The sequence below is a fragment of the Chaetomium strumarium genome (assembly GCF_033439665.1).
Source record: "Chaetomium strumarium strain CBS 333.67 chromosome Unknown B0T15scaffold_1, whole genome shotgun sequence".
Lineage (NCBI taxonomy): Eukaryota > Fungi > Ascomycota > Sordariomycetes > Sordariales > Chaetomiaceae > Chaetomium > Chaetomium strumarium.
Window position 1 is genome coordinate 1,825,742 of NW_026944429.1, and position 18,629 is coordinate 1,844,370.

The following is an 18,629-nucleotide window of genomic DNA, read 5'->3' on the forward strand; positions in this document are numbered from 1 at the left end:
TGGTGCTGCGGCGAGCGCTAACCTTGCTCCCCAGAGCGGAAAATGTTTCGACCCCTCCTACCCCGCCATTGCTCTCTATCCTCCTCCCTTCTACGCAATCTTCCTACCACTCCATTCACTTTGTCCTGCTCGCCATCTCTTCAACCGACCATCAGATTCTCAGTCAGAGCTTTCTCTGCATCTTCCGTCAGAATGTCCGGCAACGTGTAAGTACCAGAGCGTTACACCGCGCCACTTACAAAGCTTGGCTAACCAAAAGCTAGCTTCCTTGAGGTCGAGTGGAAGGGCCCTGTTCTCGATGAGAACAGCCGGAAGACCGGGGAGATCAGAGGTAAGATCGAACTTAGATCCCAATCTGTTCTTTCAACTGTGCCGCGTTTGATTGAGTTGTTATCTACCCCATTGCATTCTACCTACGCGGGCAGCATGCTGTCAAAAGTCCCGTTCGATCTCGGCAGCCGTCGGTTACGAGACCAGGCGAGCTTGCTCCTTGCCCCTCCAACCCCGCCAACAAACCAACAACGCCATGCCCACTCAACCCCCCGTAGGGTACTTACGAACGTGTTGCTGACTCGAGGACAGAGCAGAAGGGCCGCATCAACCTCGAGCTCTTCGACGATGTCGTTCCCCGGACCGCCCGCAACTTCCGTGAGCTGTGCACCGGCCAGAATGGCTTCGGCTACAAGGGGTCTACCTTCCACCGCATCATTGAGAACTTCATGATCCAGGGCGGCGACTTCACTCGCGGCAATGTGAGCATCTCTTATGATGTCTACCTTGCTCCAGTGCGACCTCGAAACTAACTGTCACAGGGCACGGGCGGCAAGTCCATCTACGGCGAGAGGTTCCCCGATGAGAACTTCAAGCTGAAGCACGACCAGCCTGGCCTTCTCTCCATGGCCAACGCCGGCCCCAACACGTAAGCTTCGTCCATTACCGCCGTTAGTATTCCGAACCAGGCGTGCGCTGACTTTAGTCTCCTGCAGCAATGGTTCCCAGTTCTTCATTACCACCGTTGTGACCTCCTGGCTCGATGGTCGCCACGTCGTTTTCGGCAAGGTCGCGGATGACGACTCCATGAAGATCGTCAAGGCTCTGGAGGCTACTGCTGACGCCGAGAGGGAGTCAACGAAGCCTGTCATCGTTGACTGCGGTCTGGCCGACCAGGCCTAAACGTCCCATGGAGTTGGCGAGAGCAACAACGACCGGGATGCCTGGGCGGCGTATATCAAGCAAGCTCAACAGACATGTTTGCTAGCTCGAGAACTGAAACAAAAGCATTCCGTTGCCGTTCTTGCCCACTGTCAAGTTCATCCTCGCATTGTCTATTGTGATTACTTTCCGACCGACTTCACAAAATGTTCCAGATCGCAGCTCTATGGAAGTTCTCTGGCTTGCCTTCCTGTTTACTGGTGTAATACAACTAAATACCTTCAACTCCGCAGCCCATAAGTGAAACCATTAGTATGGGTATAACGTCCAAAGTCAAAATACAGTGTTCCCAGCTCCATTCCACCCCCCTGCTACACCGCTTACCCGGTGCTCATGACGGAAGAGCCACGTTGGGTGCCACCGCTGCTGGCGCATCTTCCATATCCAACCACTGCAGGAAGTAGACGCAGTTACTCGGGCTCACCGGGCCCCCTTCCTCGCACAGCTCAAACACAGGGCAACGCCCGCACGGTGCCTCCGTCAAGCCATTGCTGAGCGGCTCTGCACCGACAACAAGGGGCTGATCTAGCCCAATGCCGGCCTCCCGATCCTTTTGTCGCTTGTGGAACGGAACTGTATCCTGCCTCATGGCGCGTGTTACGCGGTAGCCTCGCCGTCGGCCGACCCTCACCGGCTCAATCAGCCCGTCGTAGGTCAGCACGTCTACGAGCTGCTGGATGTCGGCTTCGGCGAGTGTCGTGTTGTTAGTTATGCCTGTGGCATGGATGAACGTGGCGATTTCAGCTACGGTCGGGTACTGGGTGTACCCTGCGGGCATAGGCAGGAAGACGGCGCGGGACTTGGCGCTGCCTCCTCGCGAGGTGGTCGGAGTGGGGGCGGGAGAGGTGTCATCGGTCGAGATTTCCGTTGCAGCACGCTTCGTGCCGCGGATGGCGGCCTCCCCGCTGGTGACAGCGCCCTTCCTGGGCGCCTTGGCGGCGCCGCCGCTAGATGATGCCGCTCCACCAGGTTGCGGCTGGGACCCGCGGTAGGCGCTCTTCGTTTTGATATACTCGAAGACGATGCTCTCGAGTTCTGAGATGAACGCTGTGTCAAGCTCACCTTCCGTGAACCAGGGCCCGCCCGTCGCACGTTCCGAGGGACGCAAAGTGGCCTTGATGTACATTTTCTTGTTAGGATGCTCAACATTCTTCATGCTCGCGATGTAGCCCTTCTGCTCAAGATACTTGATGCAGTTCTTGACCACCGCCTCGTGCATGTTGAGCCTATTCTTGATCGTCCGGTTCCAGATGCCGTCGGCGCCTGCCTCGTCGATGATGGAGTACACCATCACGGTCTCATCGTTGGGTAACGAGGTGTACCTGTTGGGCAACTCGTCAGTACAGTTGTTCCCCCATGCCGTATTGTGAGCAAATTGCTTACTTCTTGGCCTCCTCCCTGCTGCGCCATCGCCATGCGAGCCCGGCATGGTGGTTTGTTGTGCCAACTAGAAGCTTGTCGTCGGTAAGCGCCTGGATCACCCGGACGAGTAGGGTCACATCGTTCTTTGGGATGATGTTGAGGTCGAGCAGGTCTTGTTGACCAAAAAGGCGTGTTTCGGAGCCATGTTGCCTGATTTCGTCGTACAGCGCATCTTTGAGGATCTGAAGCTTGGCAGAGTCATCCGCGATGCCGTTGGTCGCCATGGCTCGCGATAGGCACAGCTCGGCTGCTAAAGAATAGCGATAGATTGTAGATGGCTCTGGCGATCTAAATTCGCGAAACTCCACTCAATTCTCACTTCGCAGGGCTGAACAAGAAGACGATCAAAGGATTTGGGCTACGATTGTGAGTTGATTCGTTGATGGTGGGTTGAAGTTGACTCGTTCGGCAGAGAAATTTGGGGAAGGTGCCCCTCCATCACAGCCTTGCAGGAAGTCCCCACAGTCCGTTAACGTTACATGCCATTGGTCAATCGAGAACAAATGTCCAGGGGCGCGTACATGCATGCCGAGGCTGCTTATGGTACCTTGCCGTTTTCGGCTCGACGTGTCCCGAGTCCCGACCTCTAAGTTCTACCTAACCCGTTACAGGCCCCTACCTTGATGTTTCACATCACACACACGGCGATTCTCTATCAGGGCGTCCGCTTCGATCCATTCGTCGGTCCTCAGCTGTCCGACAGTCCGGCTCGATATTTCAGTACCTCATTAGAATGATTGCATGTCCAAGTCCAATAGGTACCAGTATGAAACCAAACTCAGAGCAGTAATAATGGCTTGCTAAGCAGCCTGATTCCATCTACGACTACCTGAGCAGTTGGCTCAAACGCTAGCTTAATTTCACGCGGTCTTTTCGAGTCCTCTGGGTTCGCATTGGAGGTCGCTCAGCTGAGAGACGGCTTCATTTACAGGTGCTTAGTGATGCTACGTTTCTACTGAAGACTACATGCTCAGCGCCGGACACGTTATCTGCCATTTCAACCTAGAACTGTGCCACCGAGCCTGCACAGCTCTTCGAATTAGAATCCAATCATCAACCCTGCCCGCATCATCACACCGACCATCGCCACAAACATGCCAGCTGGTGTGCCAAGGCAGCCAATCTCTCCATCGTTCTCGGCCTATGGCATGACTCTATCGAGCAAACAGGATGTCGCGATATTCCTGAAGCTTCCAATAGCTCTTGCTTGTATCTTCTATTCTTAGTTGGGGAATGTAAACAGTGGATGACTTACACTTCTGTTTTCATGCTAATAATGGCTGATGATGGTCCAGCAATTTCCCACGGCCAAGAACATCTAACATAAACACAGCTGTCTTCACGAGATACCGCGAAAATCAATATAGGGGTCGAGGGAGCACTTAGTACGTCTTCTCCCAAAAGTCAGCTTTAAACTCCCCGGGCGCTCAATCGCGTAGAGCAACCGAGCTAATTCGTTTAAGTACCAATCAGTATGGGATGTCGGGTGCGGTTGCCAAAAGATGGGCGAGTTATGGAAGGGGCCGCTTATACCAGTGCTACGGTAGTTTTCAAATAACACCTCAGGCGGTGCGCTTGGATGGGAAGGATAGGTTTCATTAGCGGTTAAGCTGCGAGTTTTGAACGAGTGTTTCGCCGGCTGGAAGAAGGGGCGGAACTCTGAGCCATGCATGCTTGGCCCCACGGGAGCGAGTCGTCTCGAGGCAGTCATGTCGGTGTTTGCGGTTCAGTCGACTTGGGAACGTGATTCCCATGGACCGCTGGCTTTTATCGGGAGTTCCCAGTCAGAAGATCGGGGACGACGTGGAAAACGTTTGTGGCTCATATGTAGCCTAATATGGATAGAAGGGGCTCATGAGCGCGAAGCGGATGACGGAACCAACTGGAGCAGAGTTCATGGCTCACAGACGGGCGGGCTCAATGCAAGGCAGCCTTGGAACGCACATGATCCATCACCAATGTGGATAGGAAGCAAGGAGTTGCCGAGGCACCGTAAGAAGTCACCTGAGTGCACTGACCTCAGGACGGGCCCGAGGGGCATTGATACGGGACGGCCGCAACACAAGCCAATAACTACTTCCCCCGAATGAGTCGCTTGGCTCAGCGGTCAAGCGTCTCACACCGGGGGGAGGCCGTGTATGTCACTGGTCGGGAATCGACCCTCTTCGGAGGTACCCGGTTCGATTCCCACCTACTGCACGGTCGGAGCAAAAACCTAGCGCAATATCATATCCTCGCTACGGCCGGGACGGGACTTTGCCAAGGATTTTCGTAGCCGGGTACCTCTCTCCGTATAGCGAAGAGGGATACCCAGTGAGCTTTTACAGTTTTTTCTTTGATCGTCCTTGCTTCTTGACCTCCAGTACCGAAGATACTTATTAGGATTATCTCATTCCTGATTGCCCGTGTTGAGCCAGCAGCGGCATCGCAGCCATAACCTCCTTGCCAGCGAGGGGAAGGGTGGCTTTCCAAGCGTATCACATCGTTGGGGAGAACGTCAATAATGCCCGTAATGAAGCGGGAAAGCCGCGAGTGGAAGGTTACACATGCCCCTAAAGATGGTGATACTCCTCGAGTCCTTCCTGCACCTGAGGTTGTCAACTTTTCGCCTTTCCATCCAGTTTCTAGCCCGTGATTGGGGTTGTTTTTCAAATTAAGACTGTGGGTGACACGACGCTGGTAGATGCATCCAGGGAAGGTGGGAACTCGCTAGCCAAGGCCACTAGAGAGTGCGGAATGATTGGATTGGTGATCCATTTGTTGGTGTTGTGCGTGTAAGGAAAGAAGAGCACCGCCACAGCTTCTGACTAAGCTGATTAGGCTGTCCGGGTCATTGCGCTACTAAGAAGCACTGCAGTTGTATATTGGGGGCGCCTGCGCCAATTCAACCTTCCACCATGCAGTTAGAAAGTTTGGCTCACAATACCATCAGCCTCATTTACGACTTCGAGTTTGACCCTGCCCTCGATGTGGCTTGGTGGCCATCCTCCAGTGCTAACCTTACCCTGCGCGTTCTGCTCTTCCTTCCACTTCCGCTTGTTTCTCTTCTAGAGCTTCCTTTGTCTTATCCTCTCACCCTATTTGATTGCCAGTCCCACTTTCTTGCAGGATCTCTTCTCCCCTTCCAGTTCCACTCCCCTGTCCTGTGTCTTCGACGTCTTCTTCTCCATCATGCTCCTCACCGTAATGAGTGTCGTCAATATCATCCACTAACCAGGGATGTTCCAAAATTTGCCTCGCGGTGATGCGCTTCGCGGGATCGAATTCGAAGATCTTTCGAAGCAGGTCGAGGAAAGGTTCTGCGTCTCCCTTCTGGATAGGTACCGTATGCCGAGCGAGGAATCTCTCTTCCTCACGGCCACGGTCCGCAAGCTCCCAGGTGGGAAGTAGAAGACAGAACTTCTCGATCCCAGCTTTTCCGCTCGTGGTACCCCTGGGACTCCGAGGCACGCGGATCTCCTCCACGAGCTGCTCTAGCGTGGGTACAGTCAATCCGCTAACGTTCTTGAGGGAATCGTACTCGACTCCCAGCTCTAGCGGTTCGTGGACAGGGTAGCCGCCGAGGAAGAGAAATGCCAGCCATTCCTGTGGCAGACTTCCGAAGACCTCGTAGATTCTAAGAACAGTAGACTCTGGATCGCGGGCCATCCAGTCCTGGAAAAGCAGTCGAGGCACCCTGAGGTGAAAGGGCAAAGATCCCAAGGCCCAGATATCAGCGGCAGGACTGTTGTTTAGGTTGAAGATGGCTTCCGGAGACAAGTATTGGGGAGAGATGTGCGCTAGGTCTCGGGGTGGATCCTCGGTAAAGAATGCCTGATCCCAATCAAAGATACAGATCGCAGTGGACAGGTACTCTGCGGGCAGAAAAGTAAGTTTGCCAGTATCTACTGCATAGCCCGGGGCTGGTGACGGTGTGTCCGGGAAGTAGCGCTCCAGGGATTCCCATTCCGGGTCACCAAATATTTCTTCAAAGTCTTCCTCGGTTAAGGAGTCGAGAGACTTATCAAGCTTGATAGCGACATTCTTGAGCATGAAATCTCTGAGTTGGTCAGGATTAGTGGTTAACGAGGCTTAGAGCAAGCGGCTCACCACCATGACGGATACCCAGGGAGTGCAAAGTGTCCAGAGCTTTTGCGAGTTGCCGTGCGAAACTCTTAGCGAACGGCAGATATAGCTTGTCGTCGAAAGTGTTAAACGAGGCGAGTGACGGCCCCAGCACAGGGAAAACCTGACACAGGTGCCGGCCGTTTCGACTGGTGTGGAAAACATGTTCGAGTTCCAAGACAAAGAGGCCTGGGGATCCATTATCGCGCTCAAACTGCCGGAGCCGATTGACAACGGCGGCTGGTTCGTAGTCTTGGGACCAGCTCGCACTCACCACCTTCAATGCGACGTAACGGCCGTGGCGCTCGTCATCGTCCCGAACAAGCCATACCGTCGCGAATCCGCCGTAACCAAGCTTGTGGAGGACGGTGAAACGGTTCGCCAGGCGGTCACCGAGCTCAATGGGACAGAGACCGCCTTCGCAGTACTTCCCAATGTCTTCCGTTCTGGAGCCGTTTCGAAGCCATAGAGATGACATTCCGACGAAAGGCGAACTCGTGTTGATGGGGTTAATGACAGAAGGATATGGACCCTGGGAGCGGTGGCCGCGATTGCAAGCGGCTACCTGGCTGGTACTAGTACCGAGCCAACCGCATTGAGGACGGAACTGGGGAGGGTAATGTTGAGGACGTTGGTTCGCGGGCCGCCAGTAAACCCGTTGGTACTCGGACAAGTAATTGACCCGTACCCACGCCCGACTTTGCTCAGGTTGAATAAAAGACCGTCCCGGCTGCTTCCGCTTTCCGTCAGTGCTAAAGTCAGCCCGTATTGGGAAGCGTGCCAACGCCCGACTGCTAATTTGAGCCATCTTGGGGGCGGGAGCCAATCATACGACCAACCAGGTAACAATGTGTTGTGTAGCAACAGCCGACTACCGTACCTAAGACAGTTCGACCTTTGGTCGCAGCGTCTGAAACTCACTGCACCTGTCTCGTATCCAAACCTGGAATCTGGCCGCGACAATGATTGCAGCTAAGAGCTGGCTGCACGGCCCCCGAATTCAGCGGCGTAACTCAAAGTCTCTCACTGAGCTTCTCCTATTCGGTACCGGGACGCAGAAAGGAAAGCCTTTCGACGAACTGACCAAGGTGGGAGGTGAGTATCAAGTATCCGCCGGCGAAGTTCGACGAAAGCAGCAGTTACTCCATTCCGCTTGTCAACTATCTCTTTATCGGTCAGATGTGAGAAGTCACTGCCTGGCACGCTGAATGCTTAACGTATCCTTCTTGGGGATCCAGACTCAGGTGAAGTTGAGCCCGTTTAATAATAGCAGTTCGTCTTCAGACGTCGTCACACCCGCCAGCATTCGAAACCAGAATGGCCTGTCATGCGCCGCACGGCCCAGTCTCTGGCTTTCGAGACGTCGGCGAGCATGCAGCCGCCTCTGGCGAACCTCATCTCTGACCAGGGCGCAAATTAATCCAAGAGTGACTTGGTTATGCCCTCGGGATTTTGCAGCCTATGGCTGCTGTCTCCAGGGCGCTTCATACGCGCAGGCTCCGGCATATAATACGTGGACCTCCGCCCCAGAGACGTGCTCCCCTAAGCATGCTGCTACGGATGTTAGTCACAGGGAGAGGTACAGGTTACGCACGAAAGGGTCAAACCTCCGACGATGTCCGCCACGAGCCCCACGCACAAGCCGTCTTCTACTTCTTTTCAATCCAACAACGGTCCCAAGCCGAAGTCCAAGCATACCCTCGGAAAGTTGCGGCAGGGTGACAGAAACGAGCCCTATCTAGATGGGCATGACAATCCAATTCCAAAGCTCCCGCCGCCGAAACCGCTTGTTACCTTAAGCGAGCCATTGCGGAATGCGGGACTCCCGGGTCCATACGTGGATGCCATGATTGGAATAGTGAGGGAAGTTGCCATTACAGGCGGTTGGGATGAAGCTGAAATCACGTACATTGCTTCTCAATCTCGATACCTTCCCCCAGAAGCCCACCCCGTTCTATCCTTCCCCCGCATACCGGAAAGCCTAGAAGTTTACACAGCCCCCGTTCCTAGCTGAGGATGGATGAGACCAATCGCGACAAACCGTCTGCGGGACTAGGTGGGCTACACAGACTTGAGACTGACAAGACGTTGAATATCTACCAGGGCCGATGTCAACGACTCATCGACCACGGGTACTCATCGGCCTTCTTGTCAAGCTCGTGGCGTGACTGTCATTGGGAAAGGACGGTCCGTGCAAGTATCGCCAGATGACCCCCATATCACTGTTGCGATGAGATCGCGCGACTTCTCAAGCACCAACACTACCTACATATCCTAACCACCGTGGCCGATCCTGCACTCAGAAACCCGCGACGACGCAGAGAGATACTCAACAAGGACCTGTACCCGAACGGGTTTCCGTTTCATCAGCTAAGAGGAAAAGGCTTGAGCGCATTCTCTGCGGGTCTCACGACGCCTGCGCAGGCATATGGTGGCATTTATCAGCGATGGCAGCGAAGGGAAACGGAGCAGTGTAGGAAAGAGGCCATGAAGCACGGTAACTGGCCTGGGGACGAGGAGAAGGATGGTGTAGCAGCAGTGCCCGCCGGTGAGTGCCCCTATTTACTTATCCGCTTTCCCTATTTCTCTGCGCCTCCATCTGAAACGATGAATTACCACACAATCCCTCTCGCGGTTTGGCTGGAGATGGGACGTATTCCGCGAGAAAGGTGCCGTGATTGTTTGAAAGCTAACGACAGGTCACATGGTTGATAGGCCTCTCGAACAACACACCCGACGGCTTGACATCAGGAGTCTCGGGTGCCAATGGGCGCAGACAGGGGCTGCCTAGTCAACGAGGTGGTTCGCCAGCATGACGGCTAGGGGTGAGCTTAGGAAAGGATTCACTCCTGGGAAATTTGAAACTTTAGGGACCAGAGTTGCCTTTTCCGTTGGGCGTTTCGAAGCGTAAAATTAACGCGGCCTGGATAAGTAAGGTACTATTGTGTTTTGTGAATAGTGGAAGAAAACGGACAGGTTGGTATCAATCATAGTGAAGCCATGTGTAATCCCGAAGTTTTTGTGAGCCAGTTGTTACGGACACCGGGTACGACCTACCAAGGTTTCTTTTTGCGCTTCTTAGGACTCCGGCGGTGGAGATGCTGAATTTGTATGAAGGCGGAGTCGACTGGGCTCTGGATCTTCGTGCTAGGTCCACCAGGAGTCCGGAACGGCGACGAGGGTTCACTTCGGAGGTGTGGAGTCTGAGCACTGAGGAGTCAGGACGACCGGAATGAATGATATCTCAAGTCACATCCCGGCTGTCAAGCTTTGGGGCCAGTCCAAACATCGTCACTGAGCCTCACAGGGGCGTTGCAGGAATCTTGCGATCTCATCATGTCTTCCACGCGCAGTTTTTGACGCAAATGCGACAACTTCGCCGCTAATACCTCCGAGAAAATCACGGTCTTACAAAGGTTTGTGGGAAAAGGACATGTAGTCCCAATCGCTAGGCAACGGCTCCTTCCTGCCATCCGCATATAGGCTCTCGTACCGCGCGCCCATGACGTAGCGCTCGAGGTATTGCTTGAGGCTCTTTTTGTGAAGCCACGGGTCGAACCACGGGCCGGGCCGTCGCGGCTCACCGGGCAGGTGCTCCCAGGACCTCTCTTCAGGGTACCGGAAGTGGGCGTAGAAGCGGCCGAGGCCGGGCCGCTCCAAGTCCGCCGCCAGCCCCCGGAGCGGCCGCACGAGATCCGCGTACGCCCTCAGCAGCGCCGCTGCCTCCTCGGGCGTAGCCTCGCCGGCGCGCTCCGGCGTCCCGTTGCTCTCGTCTATCACCATCGCCCGCAGGGTGAGTGCCGGCAGGTTGAGTCGGTCGCGGAGCCAGGCGACCGTGGCGAGCCAGTTCCGCGCCGCCGGGTGTTCCGGCCCGGGCCAGGTGGCGGATGGGTAAGGCGGGAAAACGAGCTCGAGGAAGCGGAGGTGGGCGAGGGCGGACGCGGGCACCACATCGCGGAGGAACTCAGACGCGGCGAATCTCTCGAACCGGTACGAGTTAGGTTCTGGTGAGTCGTCGGGTACCCGCCAGACCGGGTACGTCTTGTAGTCGTGGATGATGAACCGGTTACGGGCAAAGAAGACGTACTGGGCCTCCTGGGACAGGGTGCGGCATACGAGGAAGAGAGCCGGCCCCGGCGGCGCCCAGCACGTGCAGTGCGACGCAAAGGCGGCGTGACGGCGCCGGCAGAAGCAGCCCTCGGGTCGGCCGCGGTAGCACTCGAAGAACTGTGTATCGTGTAGCTCGTCCAGGTCGATATAGGGGGGGTCTCTTGCGCGTCGGAGGCGGAGCAGCACGTACGCACGGTCCTGCCGGCTCCAAGCCACCTGCCTCCGCGGCGTGACCAGGTCGGTGTACTCCAAGATACGGACGCGGAGCTCGCGTGGGAGGCTGGTCAGGGTGACGGTAGCCGCGGCGCCGAGCTCCGAGGAGGCGGCGTGCGGAACAGGGGTGGGCAGCCCGCAGGCGTGCACAGCGGCGTCTTGAGCGAGCTGCTGGAGCGGTCCCCCGTCAGGTGTCTTGGCGAGCCGAATCCGGCATTCGGAGAGGTAGGAGCGGGGAAGGAGGGACAAGGGCGCGAGAATGGACTCGGCGAGATGGAGCGCCCGCGGGTGCTGCGGGTCGATGTCGCATACGAGCGAGAGGGCGAGGCGGCCAGGGGCAATGCGAGAGAAGAGCTGGGCGGCGGCCGACGTTGTACCACCATCGCTTAGGAGCGGGGCTTGGTGAACATCATTGCAATGCTTCTGGCGGCACCACCGCGAGGCGGACCAGTCGTACAACCCTAAGTCATCACGGCCTTCGCAGCAGCAACTATCGCTGGAGTCGTTTTCCGTCACTCTATTGTGGCAGGCCGCCTCGGTGAGGACAATCTTGAGCTGGGAGAGCGACCGGAGCGACGGCTCGGTGAGCCTACCGAGGGCGTGGAGGCCGGGTAGCTGGGCAGGGGCGTAATGGTGGACGACGAAGCTGTTGGCCGAGTACAGTAAGGCAGCTGCCTCGGTGTAGATGGTACGGCAGGAGATCAGAAGGCCATGGAAGTCGATCGGGTCGGGCGGGCAGCCCACGTAATCCCTGTAGCTGGCTCGTCCCCCTCGCAAGTCGAACTGATACGGGCTGCCGTCCCACGATGCCAATCCCAAGTAGCGGTAAAGGTGCAGCCGAATTTCTGGCGTGAGGCGTAGGAGCCGGGGTGCCGATGGCGGTGGCGATGGCGATGGTGAGGGTGAGGGTGAGGGTGAGGGTGAGGGTGAGGGCGACGTGTGGGCGGCGTCGGGGACGACGACGCACGCCATAGTCCAAAGTGGGTGTAGTGCCCTAGTGCCTTACACCAGTGCCTACCTACCTACATACCTAACCTGGCGGATTATAAGATACTAACGTAATTTATAAGCGAGTATTACATATAAGCGAGTGTTACAGCCCCCACCACAACGCGTCCTCCTTGCACATAACATCATTCTTTTCTACAACCCAATATGGCTTCTACTTCCAAGGAAGCAAGGGTAATCTTGGCCCTCAAGGCTATTCGAAATAACAAAAGTTTAAGCCTTCGAGCCGCAGCTAAGCTCTACGACGTAACGGCTATAACCCTCTCCCGACGACTCCGTGGCATGCCTATACGACGCGACTGTACGGCCAATTTGAAGAAGCTCACTGAATCCGAAGAGCAGGCTATTGTTCAGTATATTATTGAGCTAGTTGCACGTACATTTCTACCCAGACTGCAGGGTATAGAAGATATGGCCAACCAACTACTACGTCTACACGACAAGCCCCCTATTGGGAAGCTCTAGGCTCACAACTTTGTCAAACGCCAGCCAGAGCTCAAGATGCGTTTTGTTCGTCGGTACGATTACCAGAGGGCCAAGTGCAAGGATCCAAAGGTTATTGGCAAGTGGTTTGCACTTATATAGAACGTCAAGGCCAAGTACGGTATTGTCGACGACGATATCTACAACTTTGACAAGACTAGGTTTATAATGGGTATCATCTATGCTGGTATAGTAGTTACAACCTCCGACGGCTATGGCAAGGCAAAGCTAGCCCAGCCCGGCAATCGCGAGTGGGCAACGGTAATCCAGGGAGTCAATGCTCTTGGCTGGGCTATCCCTCCGTTCATTATCTTGGCTGGGCAGTACCATCTAAGTAGCTGGTATACCGAGGCCGGCCTTCCACTTATCTGGCGGATCGCAACTACCAACAACGGCTGGACTACCAATGAAGTAGGCCTCAATTGGATCAAACACTTCGACTACTATATAAAGTCCCGTACAAAGGGCACCTACCGGATGTTGATCCTTGACGGCCACGAGAGCTACCACTCGACCAAATTCGAACGCTACTGCCAGGACAACAATATCAAGACTCTCTGCATGCCCGCACACTCGTCCCACAAGTGCCAGCCACTCGACGTTGGCTGTTTCGGACCACTGAAGCGGGCGTATAGTCGCCAAATTGAGGATCTGATCCGGGCAAATATCAACCACGTTAGCAAGCTCGACTTCCTCTGCGCCTTTCGCGAAGCTTTTTTTGCCTCTATAACAGAGAGCAATATACAGGGTGGCTTTGCAGGAGCCGGCCTAGTACCGTACGACCCAGACCGAGTACTCTCTCAACTGGATATTCGGCTTCGTATGCCAATGCCCCCAACCTCACGGCCCGGCACTGTATAACCTTGGGTCTTCCAGACGCCACACAACCCTCAAGAAGCCAACGCACAGTCAACAGCTATTAAGACCCGTATTACCAACCACCAAAACAGCTCCCCGACCTCAATGTTGACTGCAATAGACCAACTGGCCAAGAGTACAATGGCCGTAATGCACCGGATGGCCCTCCTTAAGTCAGAGGTCTCTTCGCTCCGTAAGGCCAACGAAGTACTAAGCAAGCGCCGGAGAGCTAAAAGAACACGTGTGCAGCTTGGAGGATCAATTACTATATAGGCTGCGCAGGATGTGCTAGCCCAGAAGGCTGTGGGTGGGGAGGTAGTTGAAGGAATACAGCCGGGTGGTAGTGGTACAGAGGGGGTCCGTACAGGTGTTCGGTGCTATAGTGTGTGTGGCAAGCCTGGCCATAATGCCCGTACCTGCCAGGAGGCTGCAGAATCGTCTGATTCAGCTATTTCTGATGTGATTGTAGTTGGTTGATCCTGTTGTTGTTGTATTTTGGAGGATAGTTGTGGTAGGGGTAGTGGGGACTGTAACACTCGCTTATATGTAACACTCGTTTATAAATCACGCTAGAGGATGGAGTTTTGGCAAGAGGCACAAAAAGCCACTCGATCCAATCAGCACGATGCAGAGGATGCAGAGTATGGTTGCAGACGTACCTTAGGTTTACTTATTGCTGATGATCTGTTAATTGGAGGAAGTCGGTTGCAGACTGCCGACACGTGTAGTGGGAAGTCGTAGGTGGGTTTGATCACGTGGCCACCTGTGGGAATTAATCGTTAACCATCTTAGTGCGTACCTAAGGTACACAGTACTACGACATACAGCAAGTTCTGCGGCACGGCGGCTACTCGTTGGGGGCCTTGGTCACGAATTGAGGGGCTGGCGAGGTTGGGACTATTGGCCTGGGCCGCCCCCAACCGCGACGGCTCCCCCGTTGAATGTACATGTATGAATATACATGTACAACTTTACAAGCAGGTGTATTTACACCATGGACGCTCTTAGTGTATTGTATTGTATTGTATGTGGTGCTCATGACATATCTTGGGAAATGTACAGTCAGATGGTAACAGTTGCCCTTTCGGTTTAGCCGCCGGGCGTTAATAAAATTGTATTGTATTGTATTGTATTGTATTGTATTGTATGTGATGCAAATATGTAAGAAAGAGGCGACGGGATTGTTCGTGTTCGTTAGGTAGTGGCTGTCCTGGGACGTGTGGCTGTTCCTGGGACATGTGGAAGAGACAGTCCGGGTCGTGGAAACAGTTATGCCAGGGCGCTGTCATTTATAGGAACTGCCAGAGGGCGATGCATGGTTCAAGAGGGGTGAGTTTTCGCTCGAGGGATATTAGGATGAGCTGCAGATGTTCGATGTCCTGATCAAAACCGTGACGCGCATCTCGCTGTCCCTGATATCCCTGTCTGCCAGTCACATAATACCCCTGAACTGCTCTCCTGACCGTCCGTAAGTCAATACAAGCCTTTTGGGGATCAGCTATAGGAATTTTCACTCAAGTCTTGGTAGCGCTGTCAACAAGTCAAGTCAACCAAGTCAACCAAGTCAAGTCAAGTCAAGTCGATGCACCGACTTGACTTGACAGACGTGACACTCTCTAGGGTTAGGGTTATGTGTGGTAAATTAGCCGGATTTTAGTCATTTTGTCCAGGGTCAAGAGGCTGAACATATCAAAAACGGGCTTTTACCCACTTTCCGGCCCGAACTACGGATGTACTGCGACGCCGGTCGGGCTGCCCAACAGTCCTCGAGGCGGTGCTGCCTATCGCGGGCTGGACAGCCAGAAGTTGATCCTCCAGTGTAACGGCGCTTGTTTGTGGTTCGGGGAGTTGGGCTGCGGCTCCTTTTCCTGCGAGACGCTGGGCTACGCTGTGTCGAGCGACGTGGCTCCGAATCCCTCTCTTCCTCGTCAGAGGTCTGCTCGGCGAAGGTGACGAAGGCGCCCTTGGCGATGGTGGCGGCTTGAAGTCGTCACTCCGTCTGACGCGCTCGCTGAAATCCTTTAGAAGCTTCTGGAGCATGAATTTGTTGTTGTCGATGGCATCTTGGTTGCTGTTGTAGTAAGAGTCGCACCATCCGTCGTATCCAAAGCCTCGGACGGTGTTGTCGATCGAGTCGTTTGTCCCTGGCACTTTGGCCTTCTGCGCCTTCAGAAGGGCCAGCTCCCAGCCTCTGAGCCAGCTGAGCATGTCTTTCGGTTTGCGGGAGAGCGTCTTGTTGGCGGTTTCCCATTCTTCCATCGCTCGTCGGAACTCCTGAAGGTCGTTGGTGCCTCCGCGTTCCTTGAGAGCGGCGTACCATTCGTGGATCCTTTTCTCGGGGTCGCAGGTTGTATCAAACAAGTTAGCAGCCACTGTCTTGGTGATCCAGGAGCACAGGAAGGTGATGTTCTGGAGTTCCCTCTCGTAGTCACCCTTCTCTTCGCGGTATTCAGAGAGGTCAATCTTGTATGCGTCACGCCCAGCTGCGGTCATCTCGGAGGCGTTCTTCGGTTTGCCGCCAGGCACGACCACCTGGGAAGTGCCGCTCGCAGGCGTATTGCCACGGGCATTGCTGGCAGGCGCGTCGAGGCGCTTCTCGTGGTTGGCGACGTCGGACTTTGTGGGCATGGTTTGTACGCTCCTTTGGAGGTGCTCGTCGGGTTGATGATCTCCCAGAGCCCGCGGTTGGTTGCCTCGGCGATGAAGCGCGTGTTCCATGCCTTCCAGTTTTCGGAACCGGTAAGCTTGACGATTTCCTCCATCAAACTCATGGTTGCGGTTTGGTGGTGGGTGAGCACTTGAACTGATGTTCGTGGCTGTTGCTTCGGGTTTTTCGTTTCAGGAAGCCTTTGTTGCGAGCCGGGCTCATAACTGTTGGAAATACCAACAGCCACGTATCCAAGATTATCACACAGATGATGGGAGCTTACAACAATGGGATTGAGGTGCTTGGGAGCAACCCAAAAGTGATTAATTGAAGTCAGTGTTGATTGTCCTTGTTCTCGTCGAACTTCCAGAGTCCTCCAGAGCGGGTGGCTTTATACTAGATCTCTCCTTTGTCTCCCTTGGGTTAATCCATGGTTATCCGAGTCTTTGTGCTGACAAAATGCCATGATTCTGTTTCCGGGTGTCATGGCTCCGTTTCCGGGTGTCATGACTCCGTTTCCGGATGCTAGGACATTCCTGATATTCCAACACCAGCAAGGCCAGCAAGGCCAGCACACCGAGGCTCGAGGGTTGGGCGCAGTTGGTTCGCGTCCCCGAACCGGGGACGCGATCCTGGCGCCAAAAAATGCACCGCCATCGCGAATGCGTGGGGCGCGTGCTGAGGGGACTCAGTGGGGTGTGAACCAAATAGAGCGGGCGACGCCTTCCGGCCTCCGTCGCCGATGCCGTTTGCATTCGTAACGGAGCCGGCCCCACTCCGGGAACGCGAACGGGTTCTCGGCCGGCAAAACTTCGGTCGAGGCGCTGGCCCGTGCTTGCTGAGTCATCAAAAGCAGTTGTGCGAAAAGCAAGATTTTGCATAACGTTAAGTGGTGAAGACTCCGACGATTTTCACAAGCTCTGATAGCAACATTCCACTGGTCAATTTTGGATACAACCACTGCAACGTACTCCTGTAGTCAATCAATAGTAGTAGCATCATCTTCAGCAGAGATGTTTAGGTCTACACCATTCCCAACATCTTACTCCTCCCGCCTCAACTTCGCCGCTCTCTCCATGCGGTGCGCCGAAATGAAGGCCAACCAGGAGGGTGATCTCCGTCTGGTGTGAGAGGCCAAAGTGCCACGTGATCGAGGCGACGGGCGAGGAGTAGGTCGGGTTGGCCTTGAGCTGATTCTCCACGAGGATGGCAAGCTGCTGCGCGCCGCCCATCAGACACCACTATTTGGTGCCATCGCTGTAGTCGAAGTCGAGTGACTCGAGGACCGTCTCGCTGAAGGCCTGGTCGTACCAGCCTGATGGGTAGTAAAAGGTGAATCAGTAGGGGAATGGACATCGACTTCAGTACAATCACGTGTAATCCTGTTTGTGCATTCAGCTCAGATCGAACAAGCGAGCAAAGGTCGCGGGTGCTAGTTGTCATGCAGTCAATGTCAAAGAGGGAAGGGATGGGGACATGGTCCCAGGGACAATGGGAGCTATCAAGGTTGAGTACGTACAGGTGGAGAGGCCTAGTCTAGGGGCCCTGATTGCCGCGGCCGTTGCGGCTGTCTCTCCGACTAGACCGCACTGTAAGAAGTCTCACCCGTACTAGCCAACCGATGGTTGCTGCTCCAGTCGCTCTATCACCCAAGACAGAGTCTGACCCCTGTCTAGGGATTCTGGGACTCGATCTAGCAGCTGGCGGAGAGCGACTGTGTCGCGAACCGACCTTTTGACCTCTCTCATCGCGCACTGAAACTTCTCGGCAAACTCAATGCCAGCTCTGTCGACGATAATCACCAGCTTGACATTGGCCAGCGAGGCAGCGAGCCACAACAGCAACATCTTGATTCCAGGGTCACCACAGAAAGCCCCACAGCCCCAGAGCCCAGTTCGAATTTCTCGGAACGAGTTGGAAGAGAAAGCTGTGTATGCCTTCCTGAGCTCACGGTCCAAGTTCCCAGGGAGCAGGTCAGGGAGCGACTGCCCGGCCTCGGCCATGTCCAACTCGAGCGCATCCATGAACAGCATAGTCCTCTCCTGCCATGCTGCGTCACCGCCGTCGGGCGCTGATATGTCTTCAACTTGAATGTCCCGACGTTGACCCGTGATATTGACCATCGGCTGGGCACCCCTGACAACCAGGACCTGACCATCATCCCTCAACGGCGATGTGACGAGCACGGCGGGACACGCCTCGGGCGACGAGCCGACATGTATCTCCTCCTGGGTGGCCGACCGCCCGAAACCGATGTACTTGTTTGCGGGAACAACTGCCGCACCCCCCGGTACTCCCAAACTTGTCGGGGAGATATCGTAGCGTTCAACCACCTCTACAGTCACCTCTCCCAGTGGACACCCTGATCTCTGTAGGAGGTCCTTAAAGTCGTGCTCCTCCACTGAGCGCAAGGTATACCTCACCTCCCACTCCCCGTCATCGAGAACTTCATCCTGACAGACCACCTCCTCAAAATACCGCATCAGCGCCGCCAGATACGCCCTCGCCGCACTCGGCTGCCTCTGCTCCGCCTCCCCGGCATACCACAGCCCAAAGTCGTGAAATCCACCCT

At 55.1% G+C, this 18,629-nt stretch overlaps 7 protein-coding genes across 7 annotated transcripts; 1 reads left to right on the forward strand and 6 right to left on the reverse strand.

Annotated features, from left to right (window-relative positions):
- Nucleotides 1-42: 42 nt before the first annotated feature.
- Nucleotides 43-1,173, forward strand: B0T15DRAFT_481403 (peptidyl-prolyl cis-trans isomerase-like protein; the record flags this gene model as incomplete). Its single annotated transcript, XM_062866022.1, has 5 exons — nt 43-206; nt 264-331; nt 583-752; nt 813-919; nt 987-1,173. The coding sequence occupies 5 exons, from the start codon at nt 43-45 to the stop codon at nt 1,171-1,173; spliced, it is 696 nt and encodes a 231-aa protein (XP_062725656.1).
- Nucleotides 1,174-1,244: 71 nt separating this feature from the next.
- On the reverse strand, nt 1,245-3,035 carry B0T15DRAFT_16851 (DNA-directed RNA polymerase III-like protein). The gene is made up of 2 exons (XM_062862196.1): nt 2,596-3,035; nt 1,245-2,534 (listed from the first exon to the last, which is right to left on the reverse strand). Exons 1-2 carry the CDS (start codon nt 2,856-2,858, stop codon nt 1,544-1,546), a joined length of 1,254 nt encoding a protein of 417 aa, XP_062725657.1. The 5' UTR covers nt 2,859-3,035; the 3' UTR covers nt 1,245-1,543.
- Nucleotides 3,036-5,321: 2,286 nt separating this feature from the next.
- On the reverse strand, nt 5,322-7,482 carry B0T15DRAFT_498081 (kinase-like domain-containing protein). Its single transcript, XM_062867302.1, has 2 exons — nt 6,724-7,482; nt 5,322-6,671 (listed from the first exon to the last, which is right to left on the reverse strand). Exons 1-2 carry the CDS (start codon nt 7,214-7,216, stop codon nt 5,707-5,709), a joined length of 1,458 nt encoding a protein of 485 aa, XP_062725658.1. The 5' UTR covers nt 7,217-7,482; the 3' UTR covers nt 5,322-5,706.
- Nucleotides 7,483-9,791: 2,309 nt separating this feature from the next.
- Nucleotides 9,792-12,033, reverse strand: B0T15DRAFT_506615 (uncharacterized protein; the record flags this gene model as incomplete). Its single annotated transcript, XM_062867593.1, has 2 exons — nt 9,792-9,924; nt 10,151-12,033. 2 exons carry the CDS (start codon nt 12,031-12,033, stop codon nt 9,792-9,794), a joined length of 2,016 nt encoding a protein of 671 aa, XP_062725659.1.
- Nucleotides 12,034-15,191: 3,158 nt separating this feature from the next.
- Nucleotides 15,192-16,181, reverse strand: B0T15DRAFT_488584 (uncharacterized protein; the record flags this gene model as incomplete). The annotated part of the gene is made up of 3 exons (XM_062866525.1): nt 15,192-15,288; nt 15,365-15,982; nt 16,048-16,181. 3 exons carry the CDS (start codon nt 16,179-16,181, stop codon nt 15,192-15,194), a joined length of 849 nt encoding a protein of 282 aa, XP_062725660.1.
- A 611-nt stretch (nt 16,182-16,792) lies between these two features.
- B0T15DRAFT_516774 (uncharacterized protein) lies at nt 16,793-17,598 on the reverse strand. Its single transcript, XM_062868273.1, has 2 exons — nt 17,579-17,598; nt 16,793-17,441 (listed from the first exon to the last, which is right to left on the reverse strand). Exon 2 carries the CDS (start codon nt 17,411-17,413, stop codon nt 17,114-17,116), a length of 300 nt encoding a protein of 99 aa, XP_062725661.1. The 5' UTR covers nt 17,414-17,441; nt 17,579-17,598; the 3' UTR covers nt 16,793-17,113.
- B0T15DRAFT_516775 (uncharacterized protein) lies at nt 17,526-18,627 on the reverse strand. The gene has a single exon (XM_062868274.1). It carries the CDS (start codon nt 18,538-18,540, stop codon nt 17,668-17,670), a length of 873 nt encoding a protein of 290 aa, XP_062725662.1. The 5' UTR covers nt 18,541-18,627; the 3' UTR covers nt 17,526-17,667.
- Between the last annotated feature and the right edge of the window lie 2 nt (nt 18,628-18,629).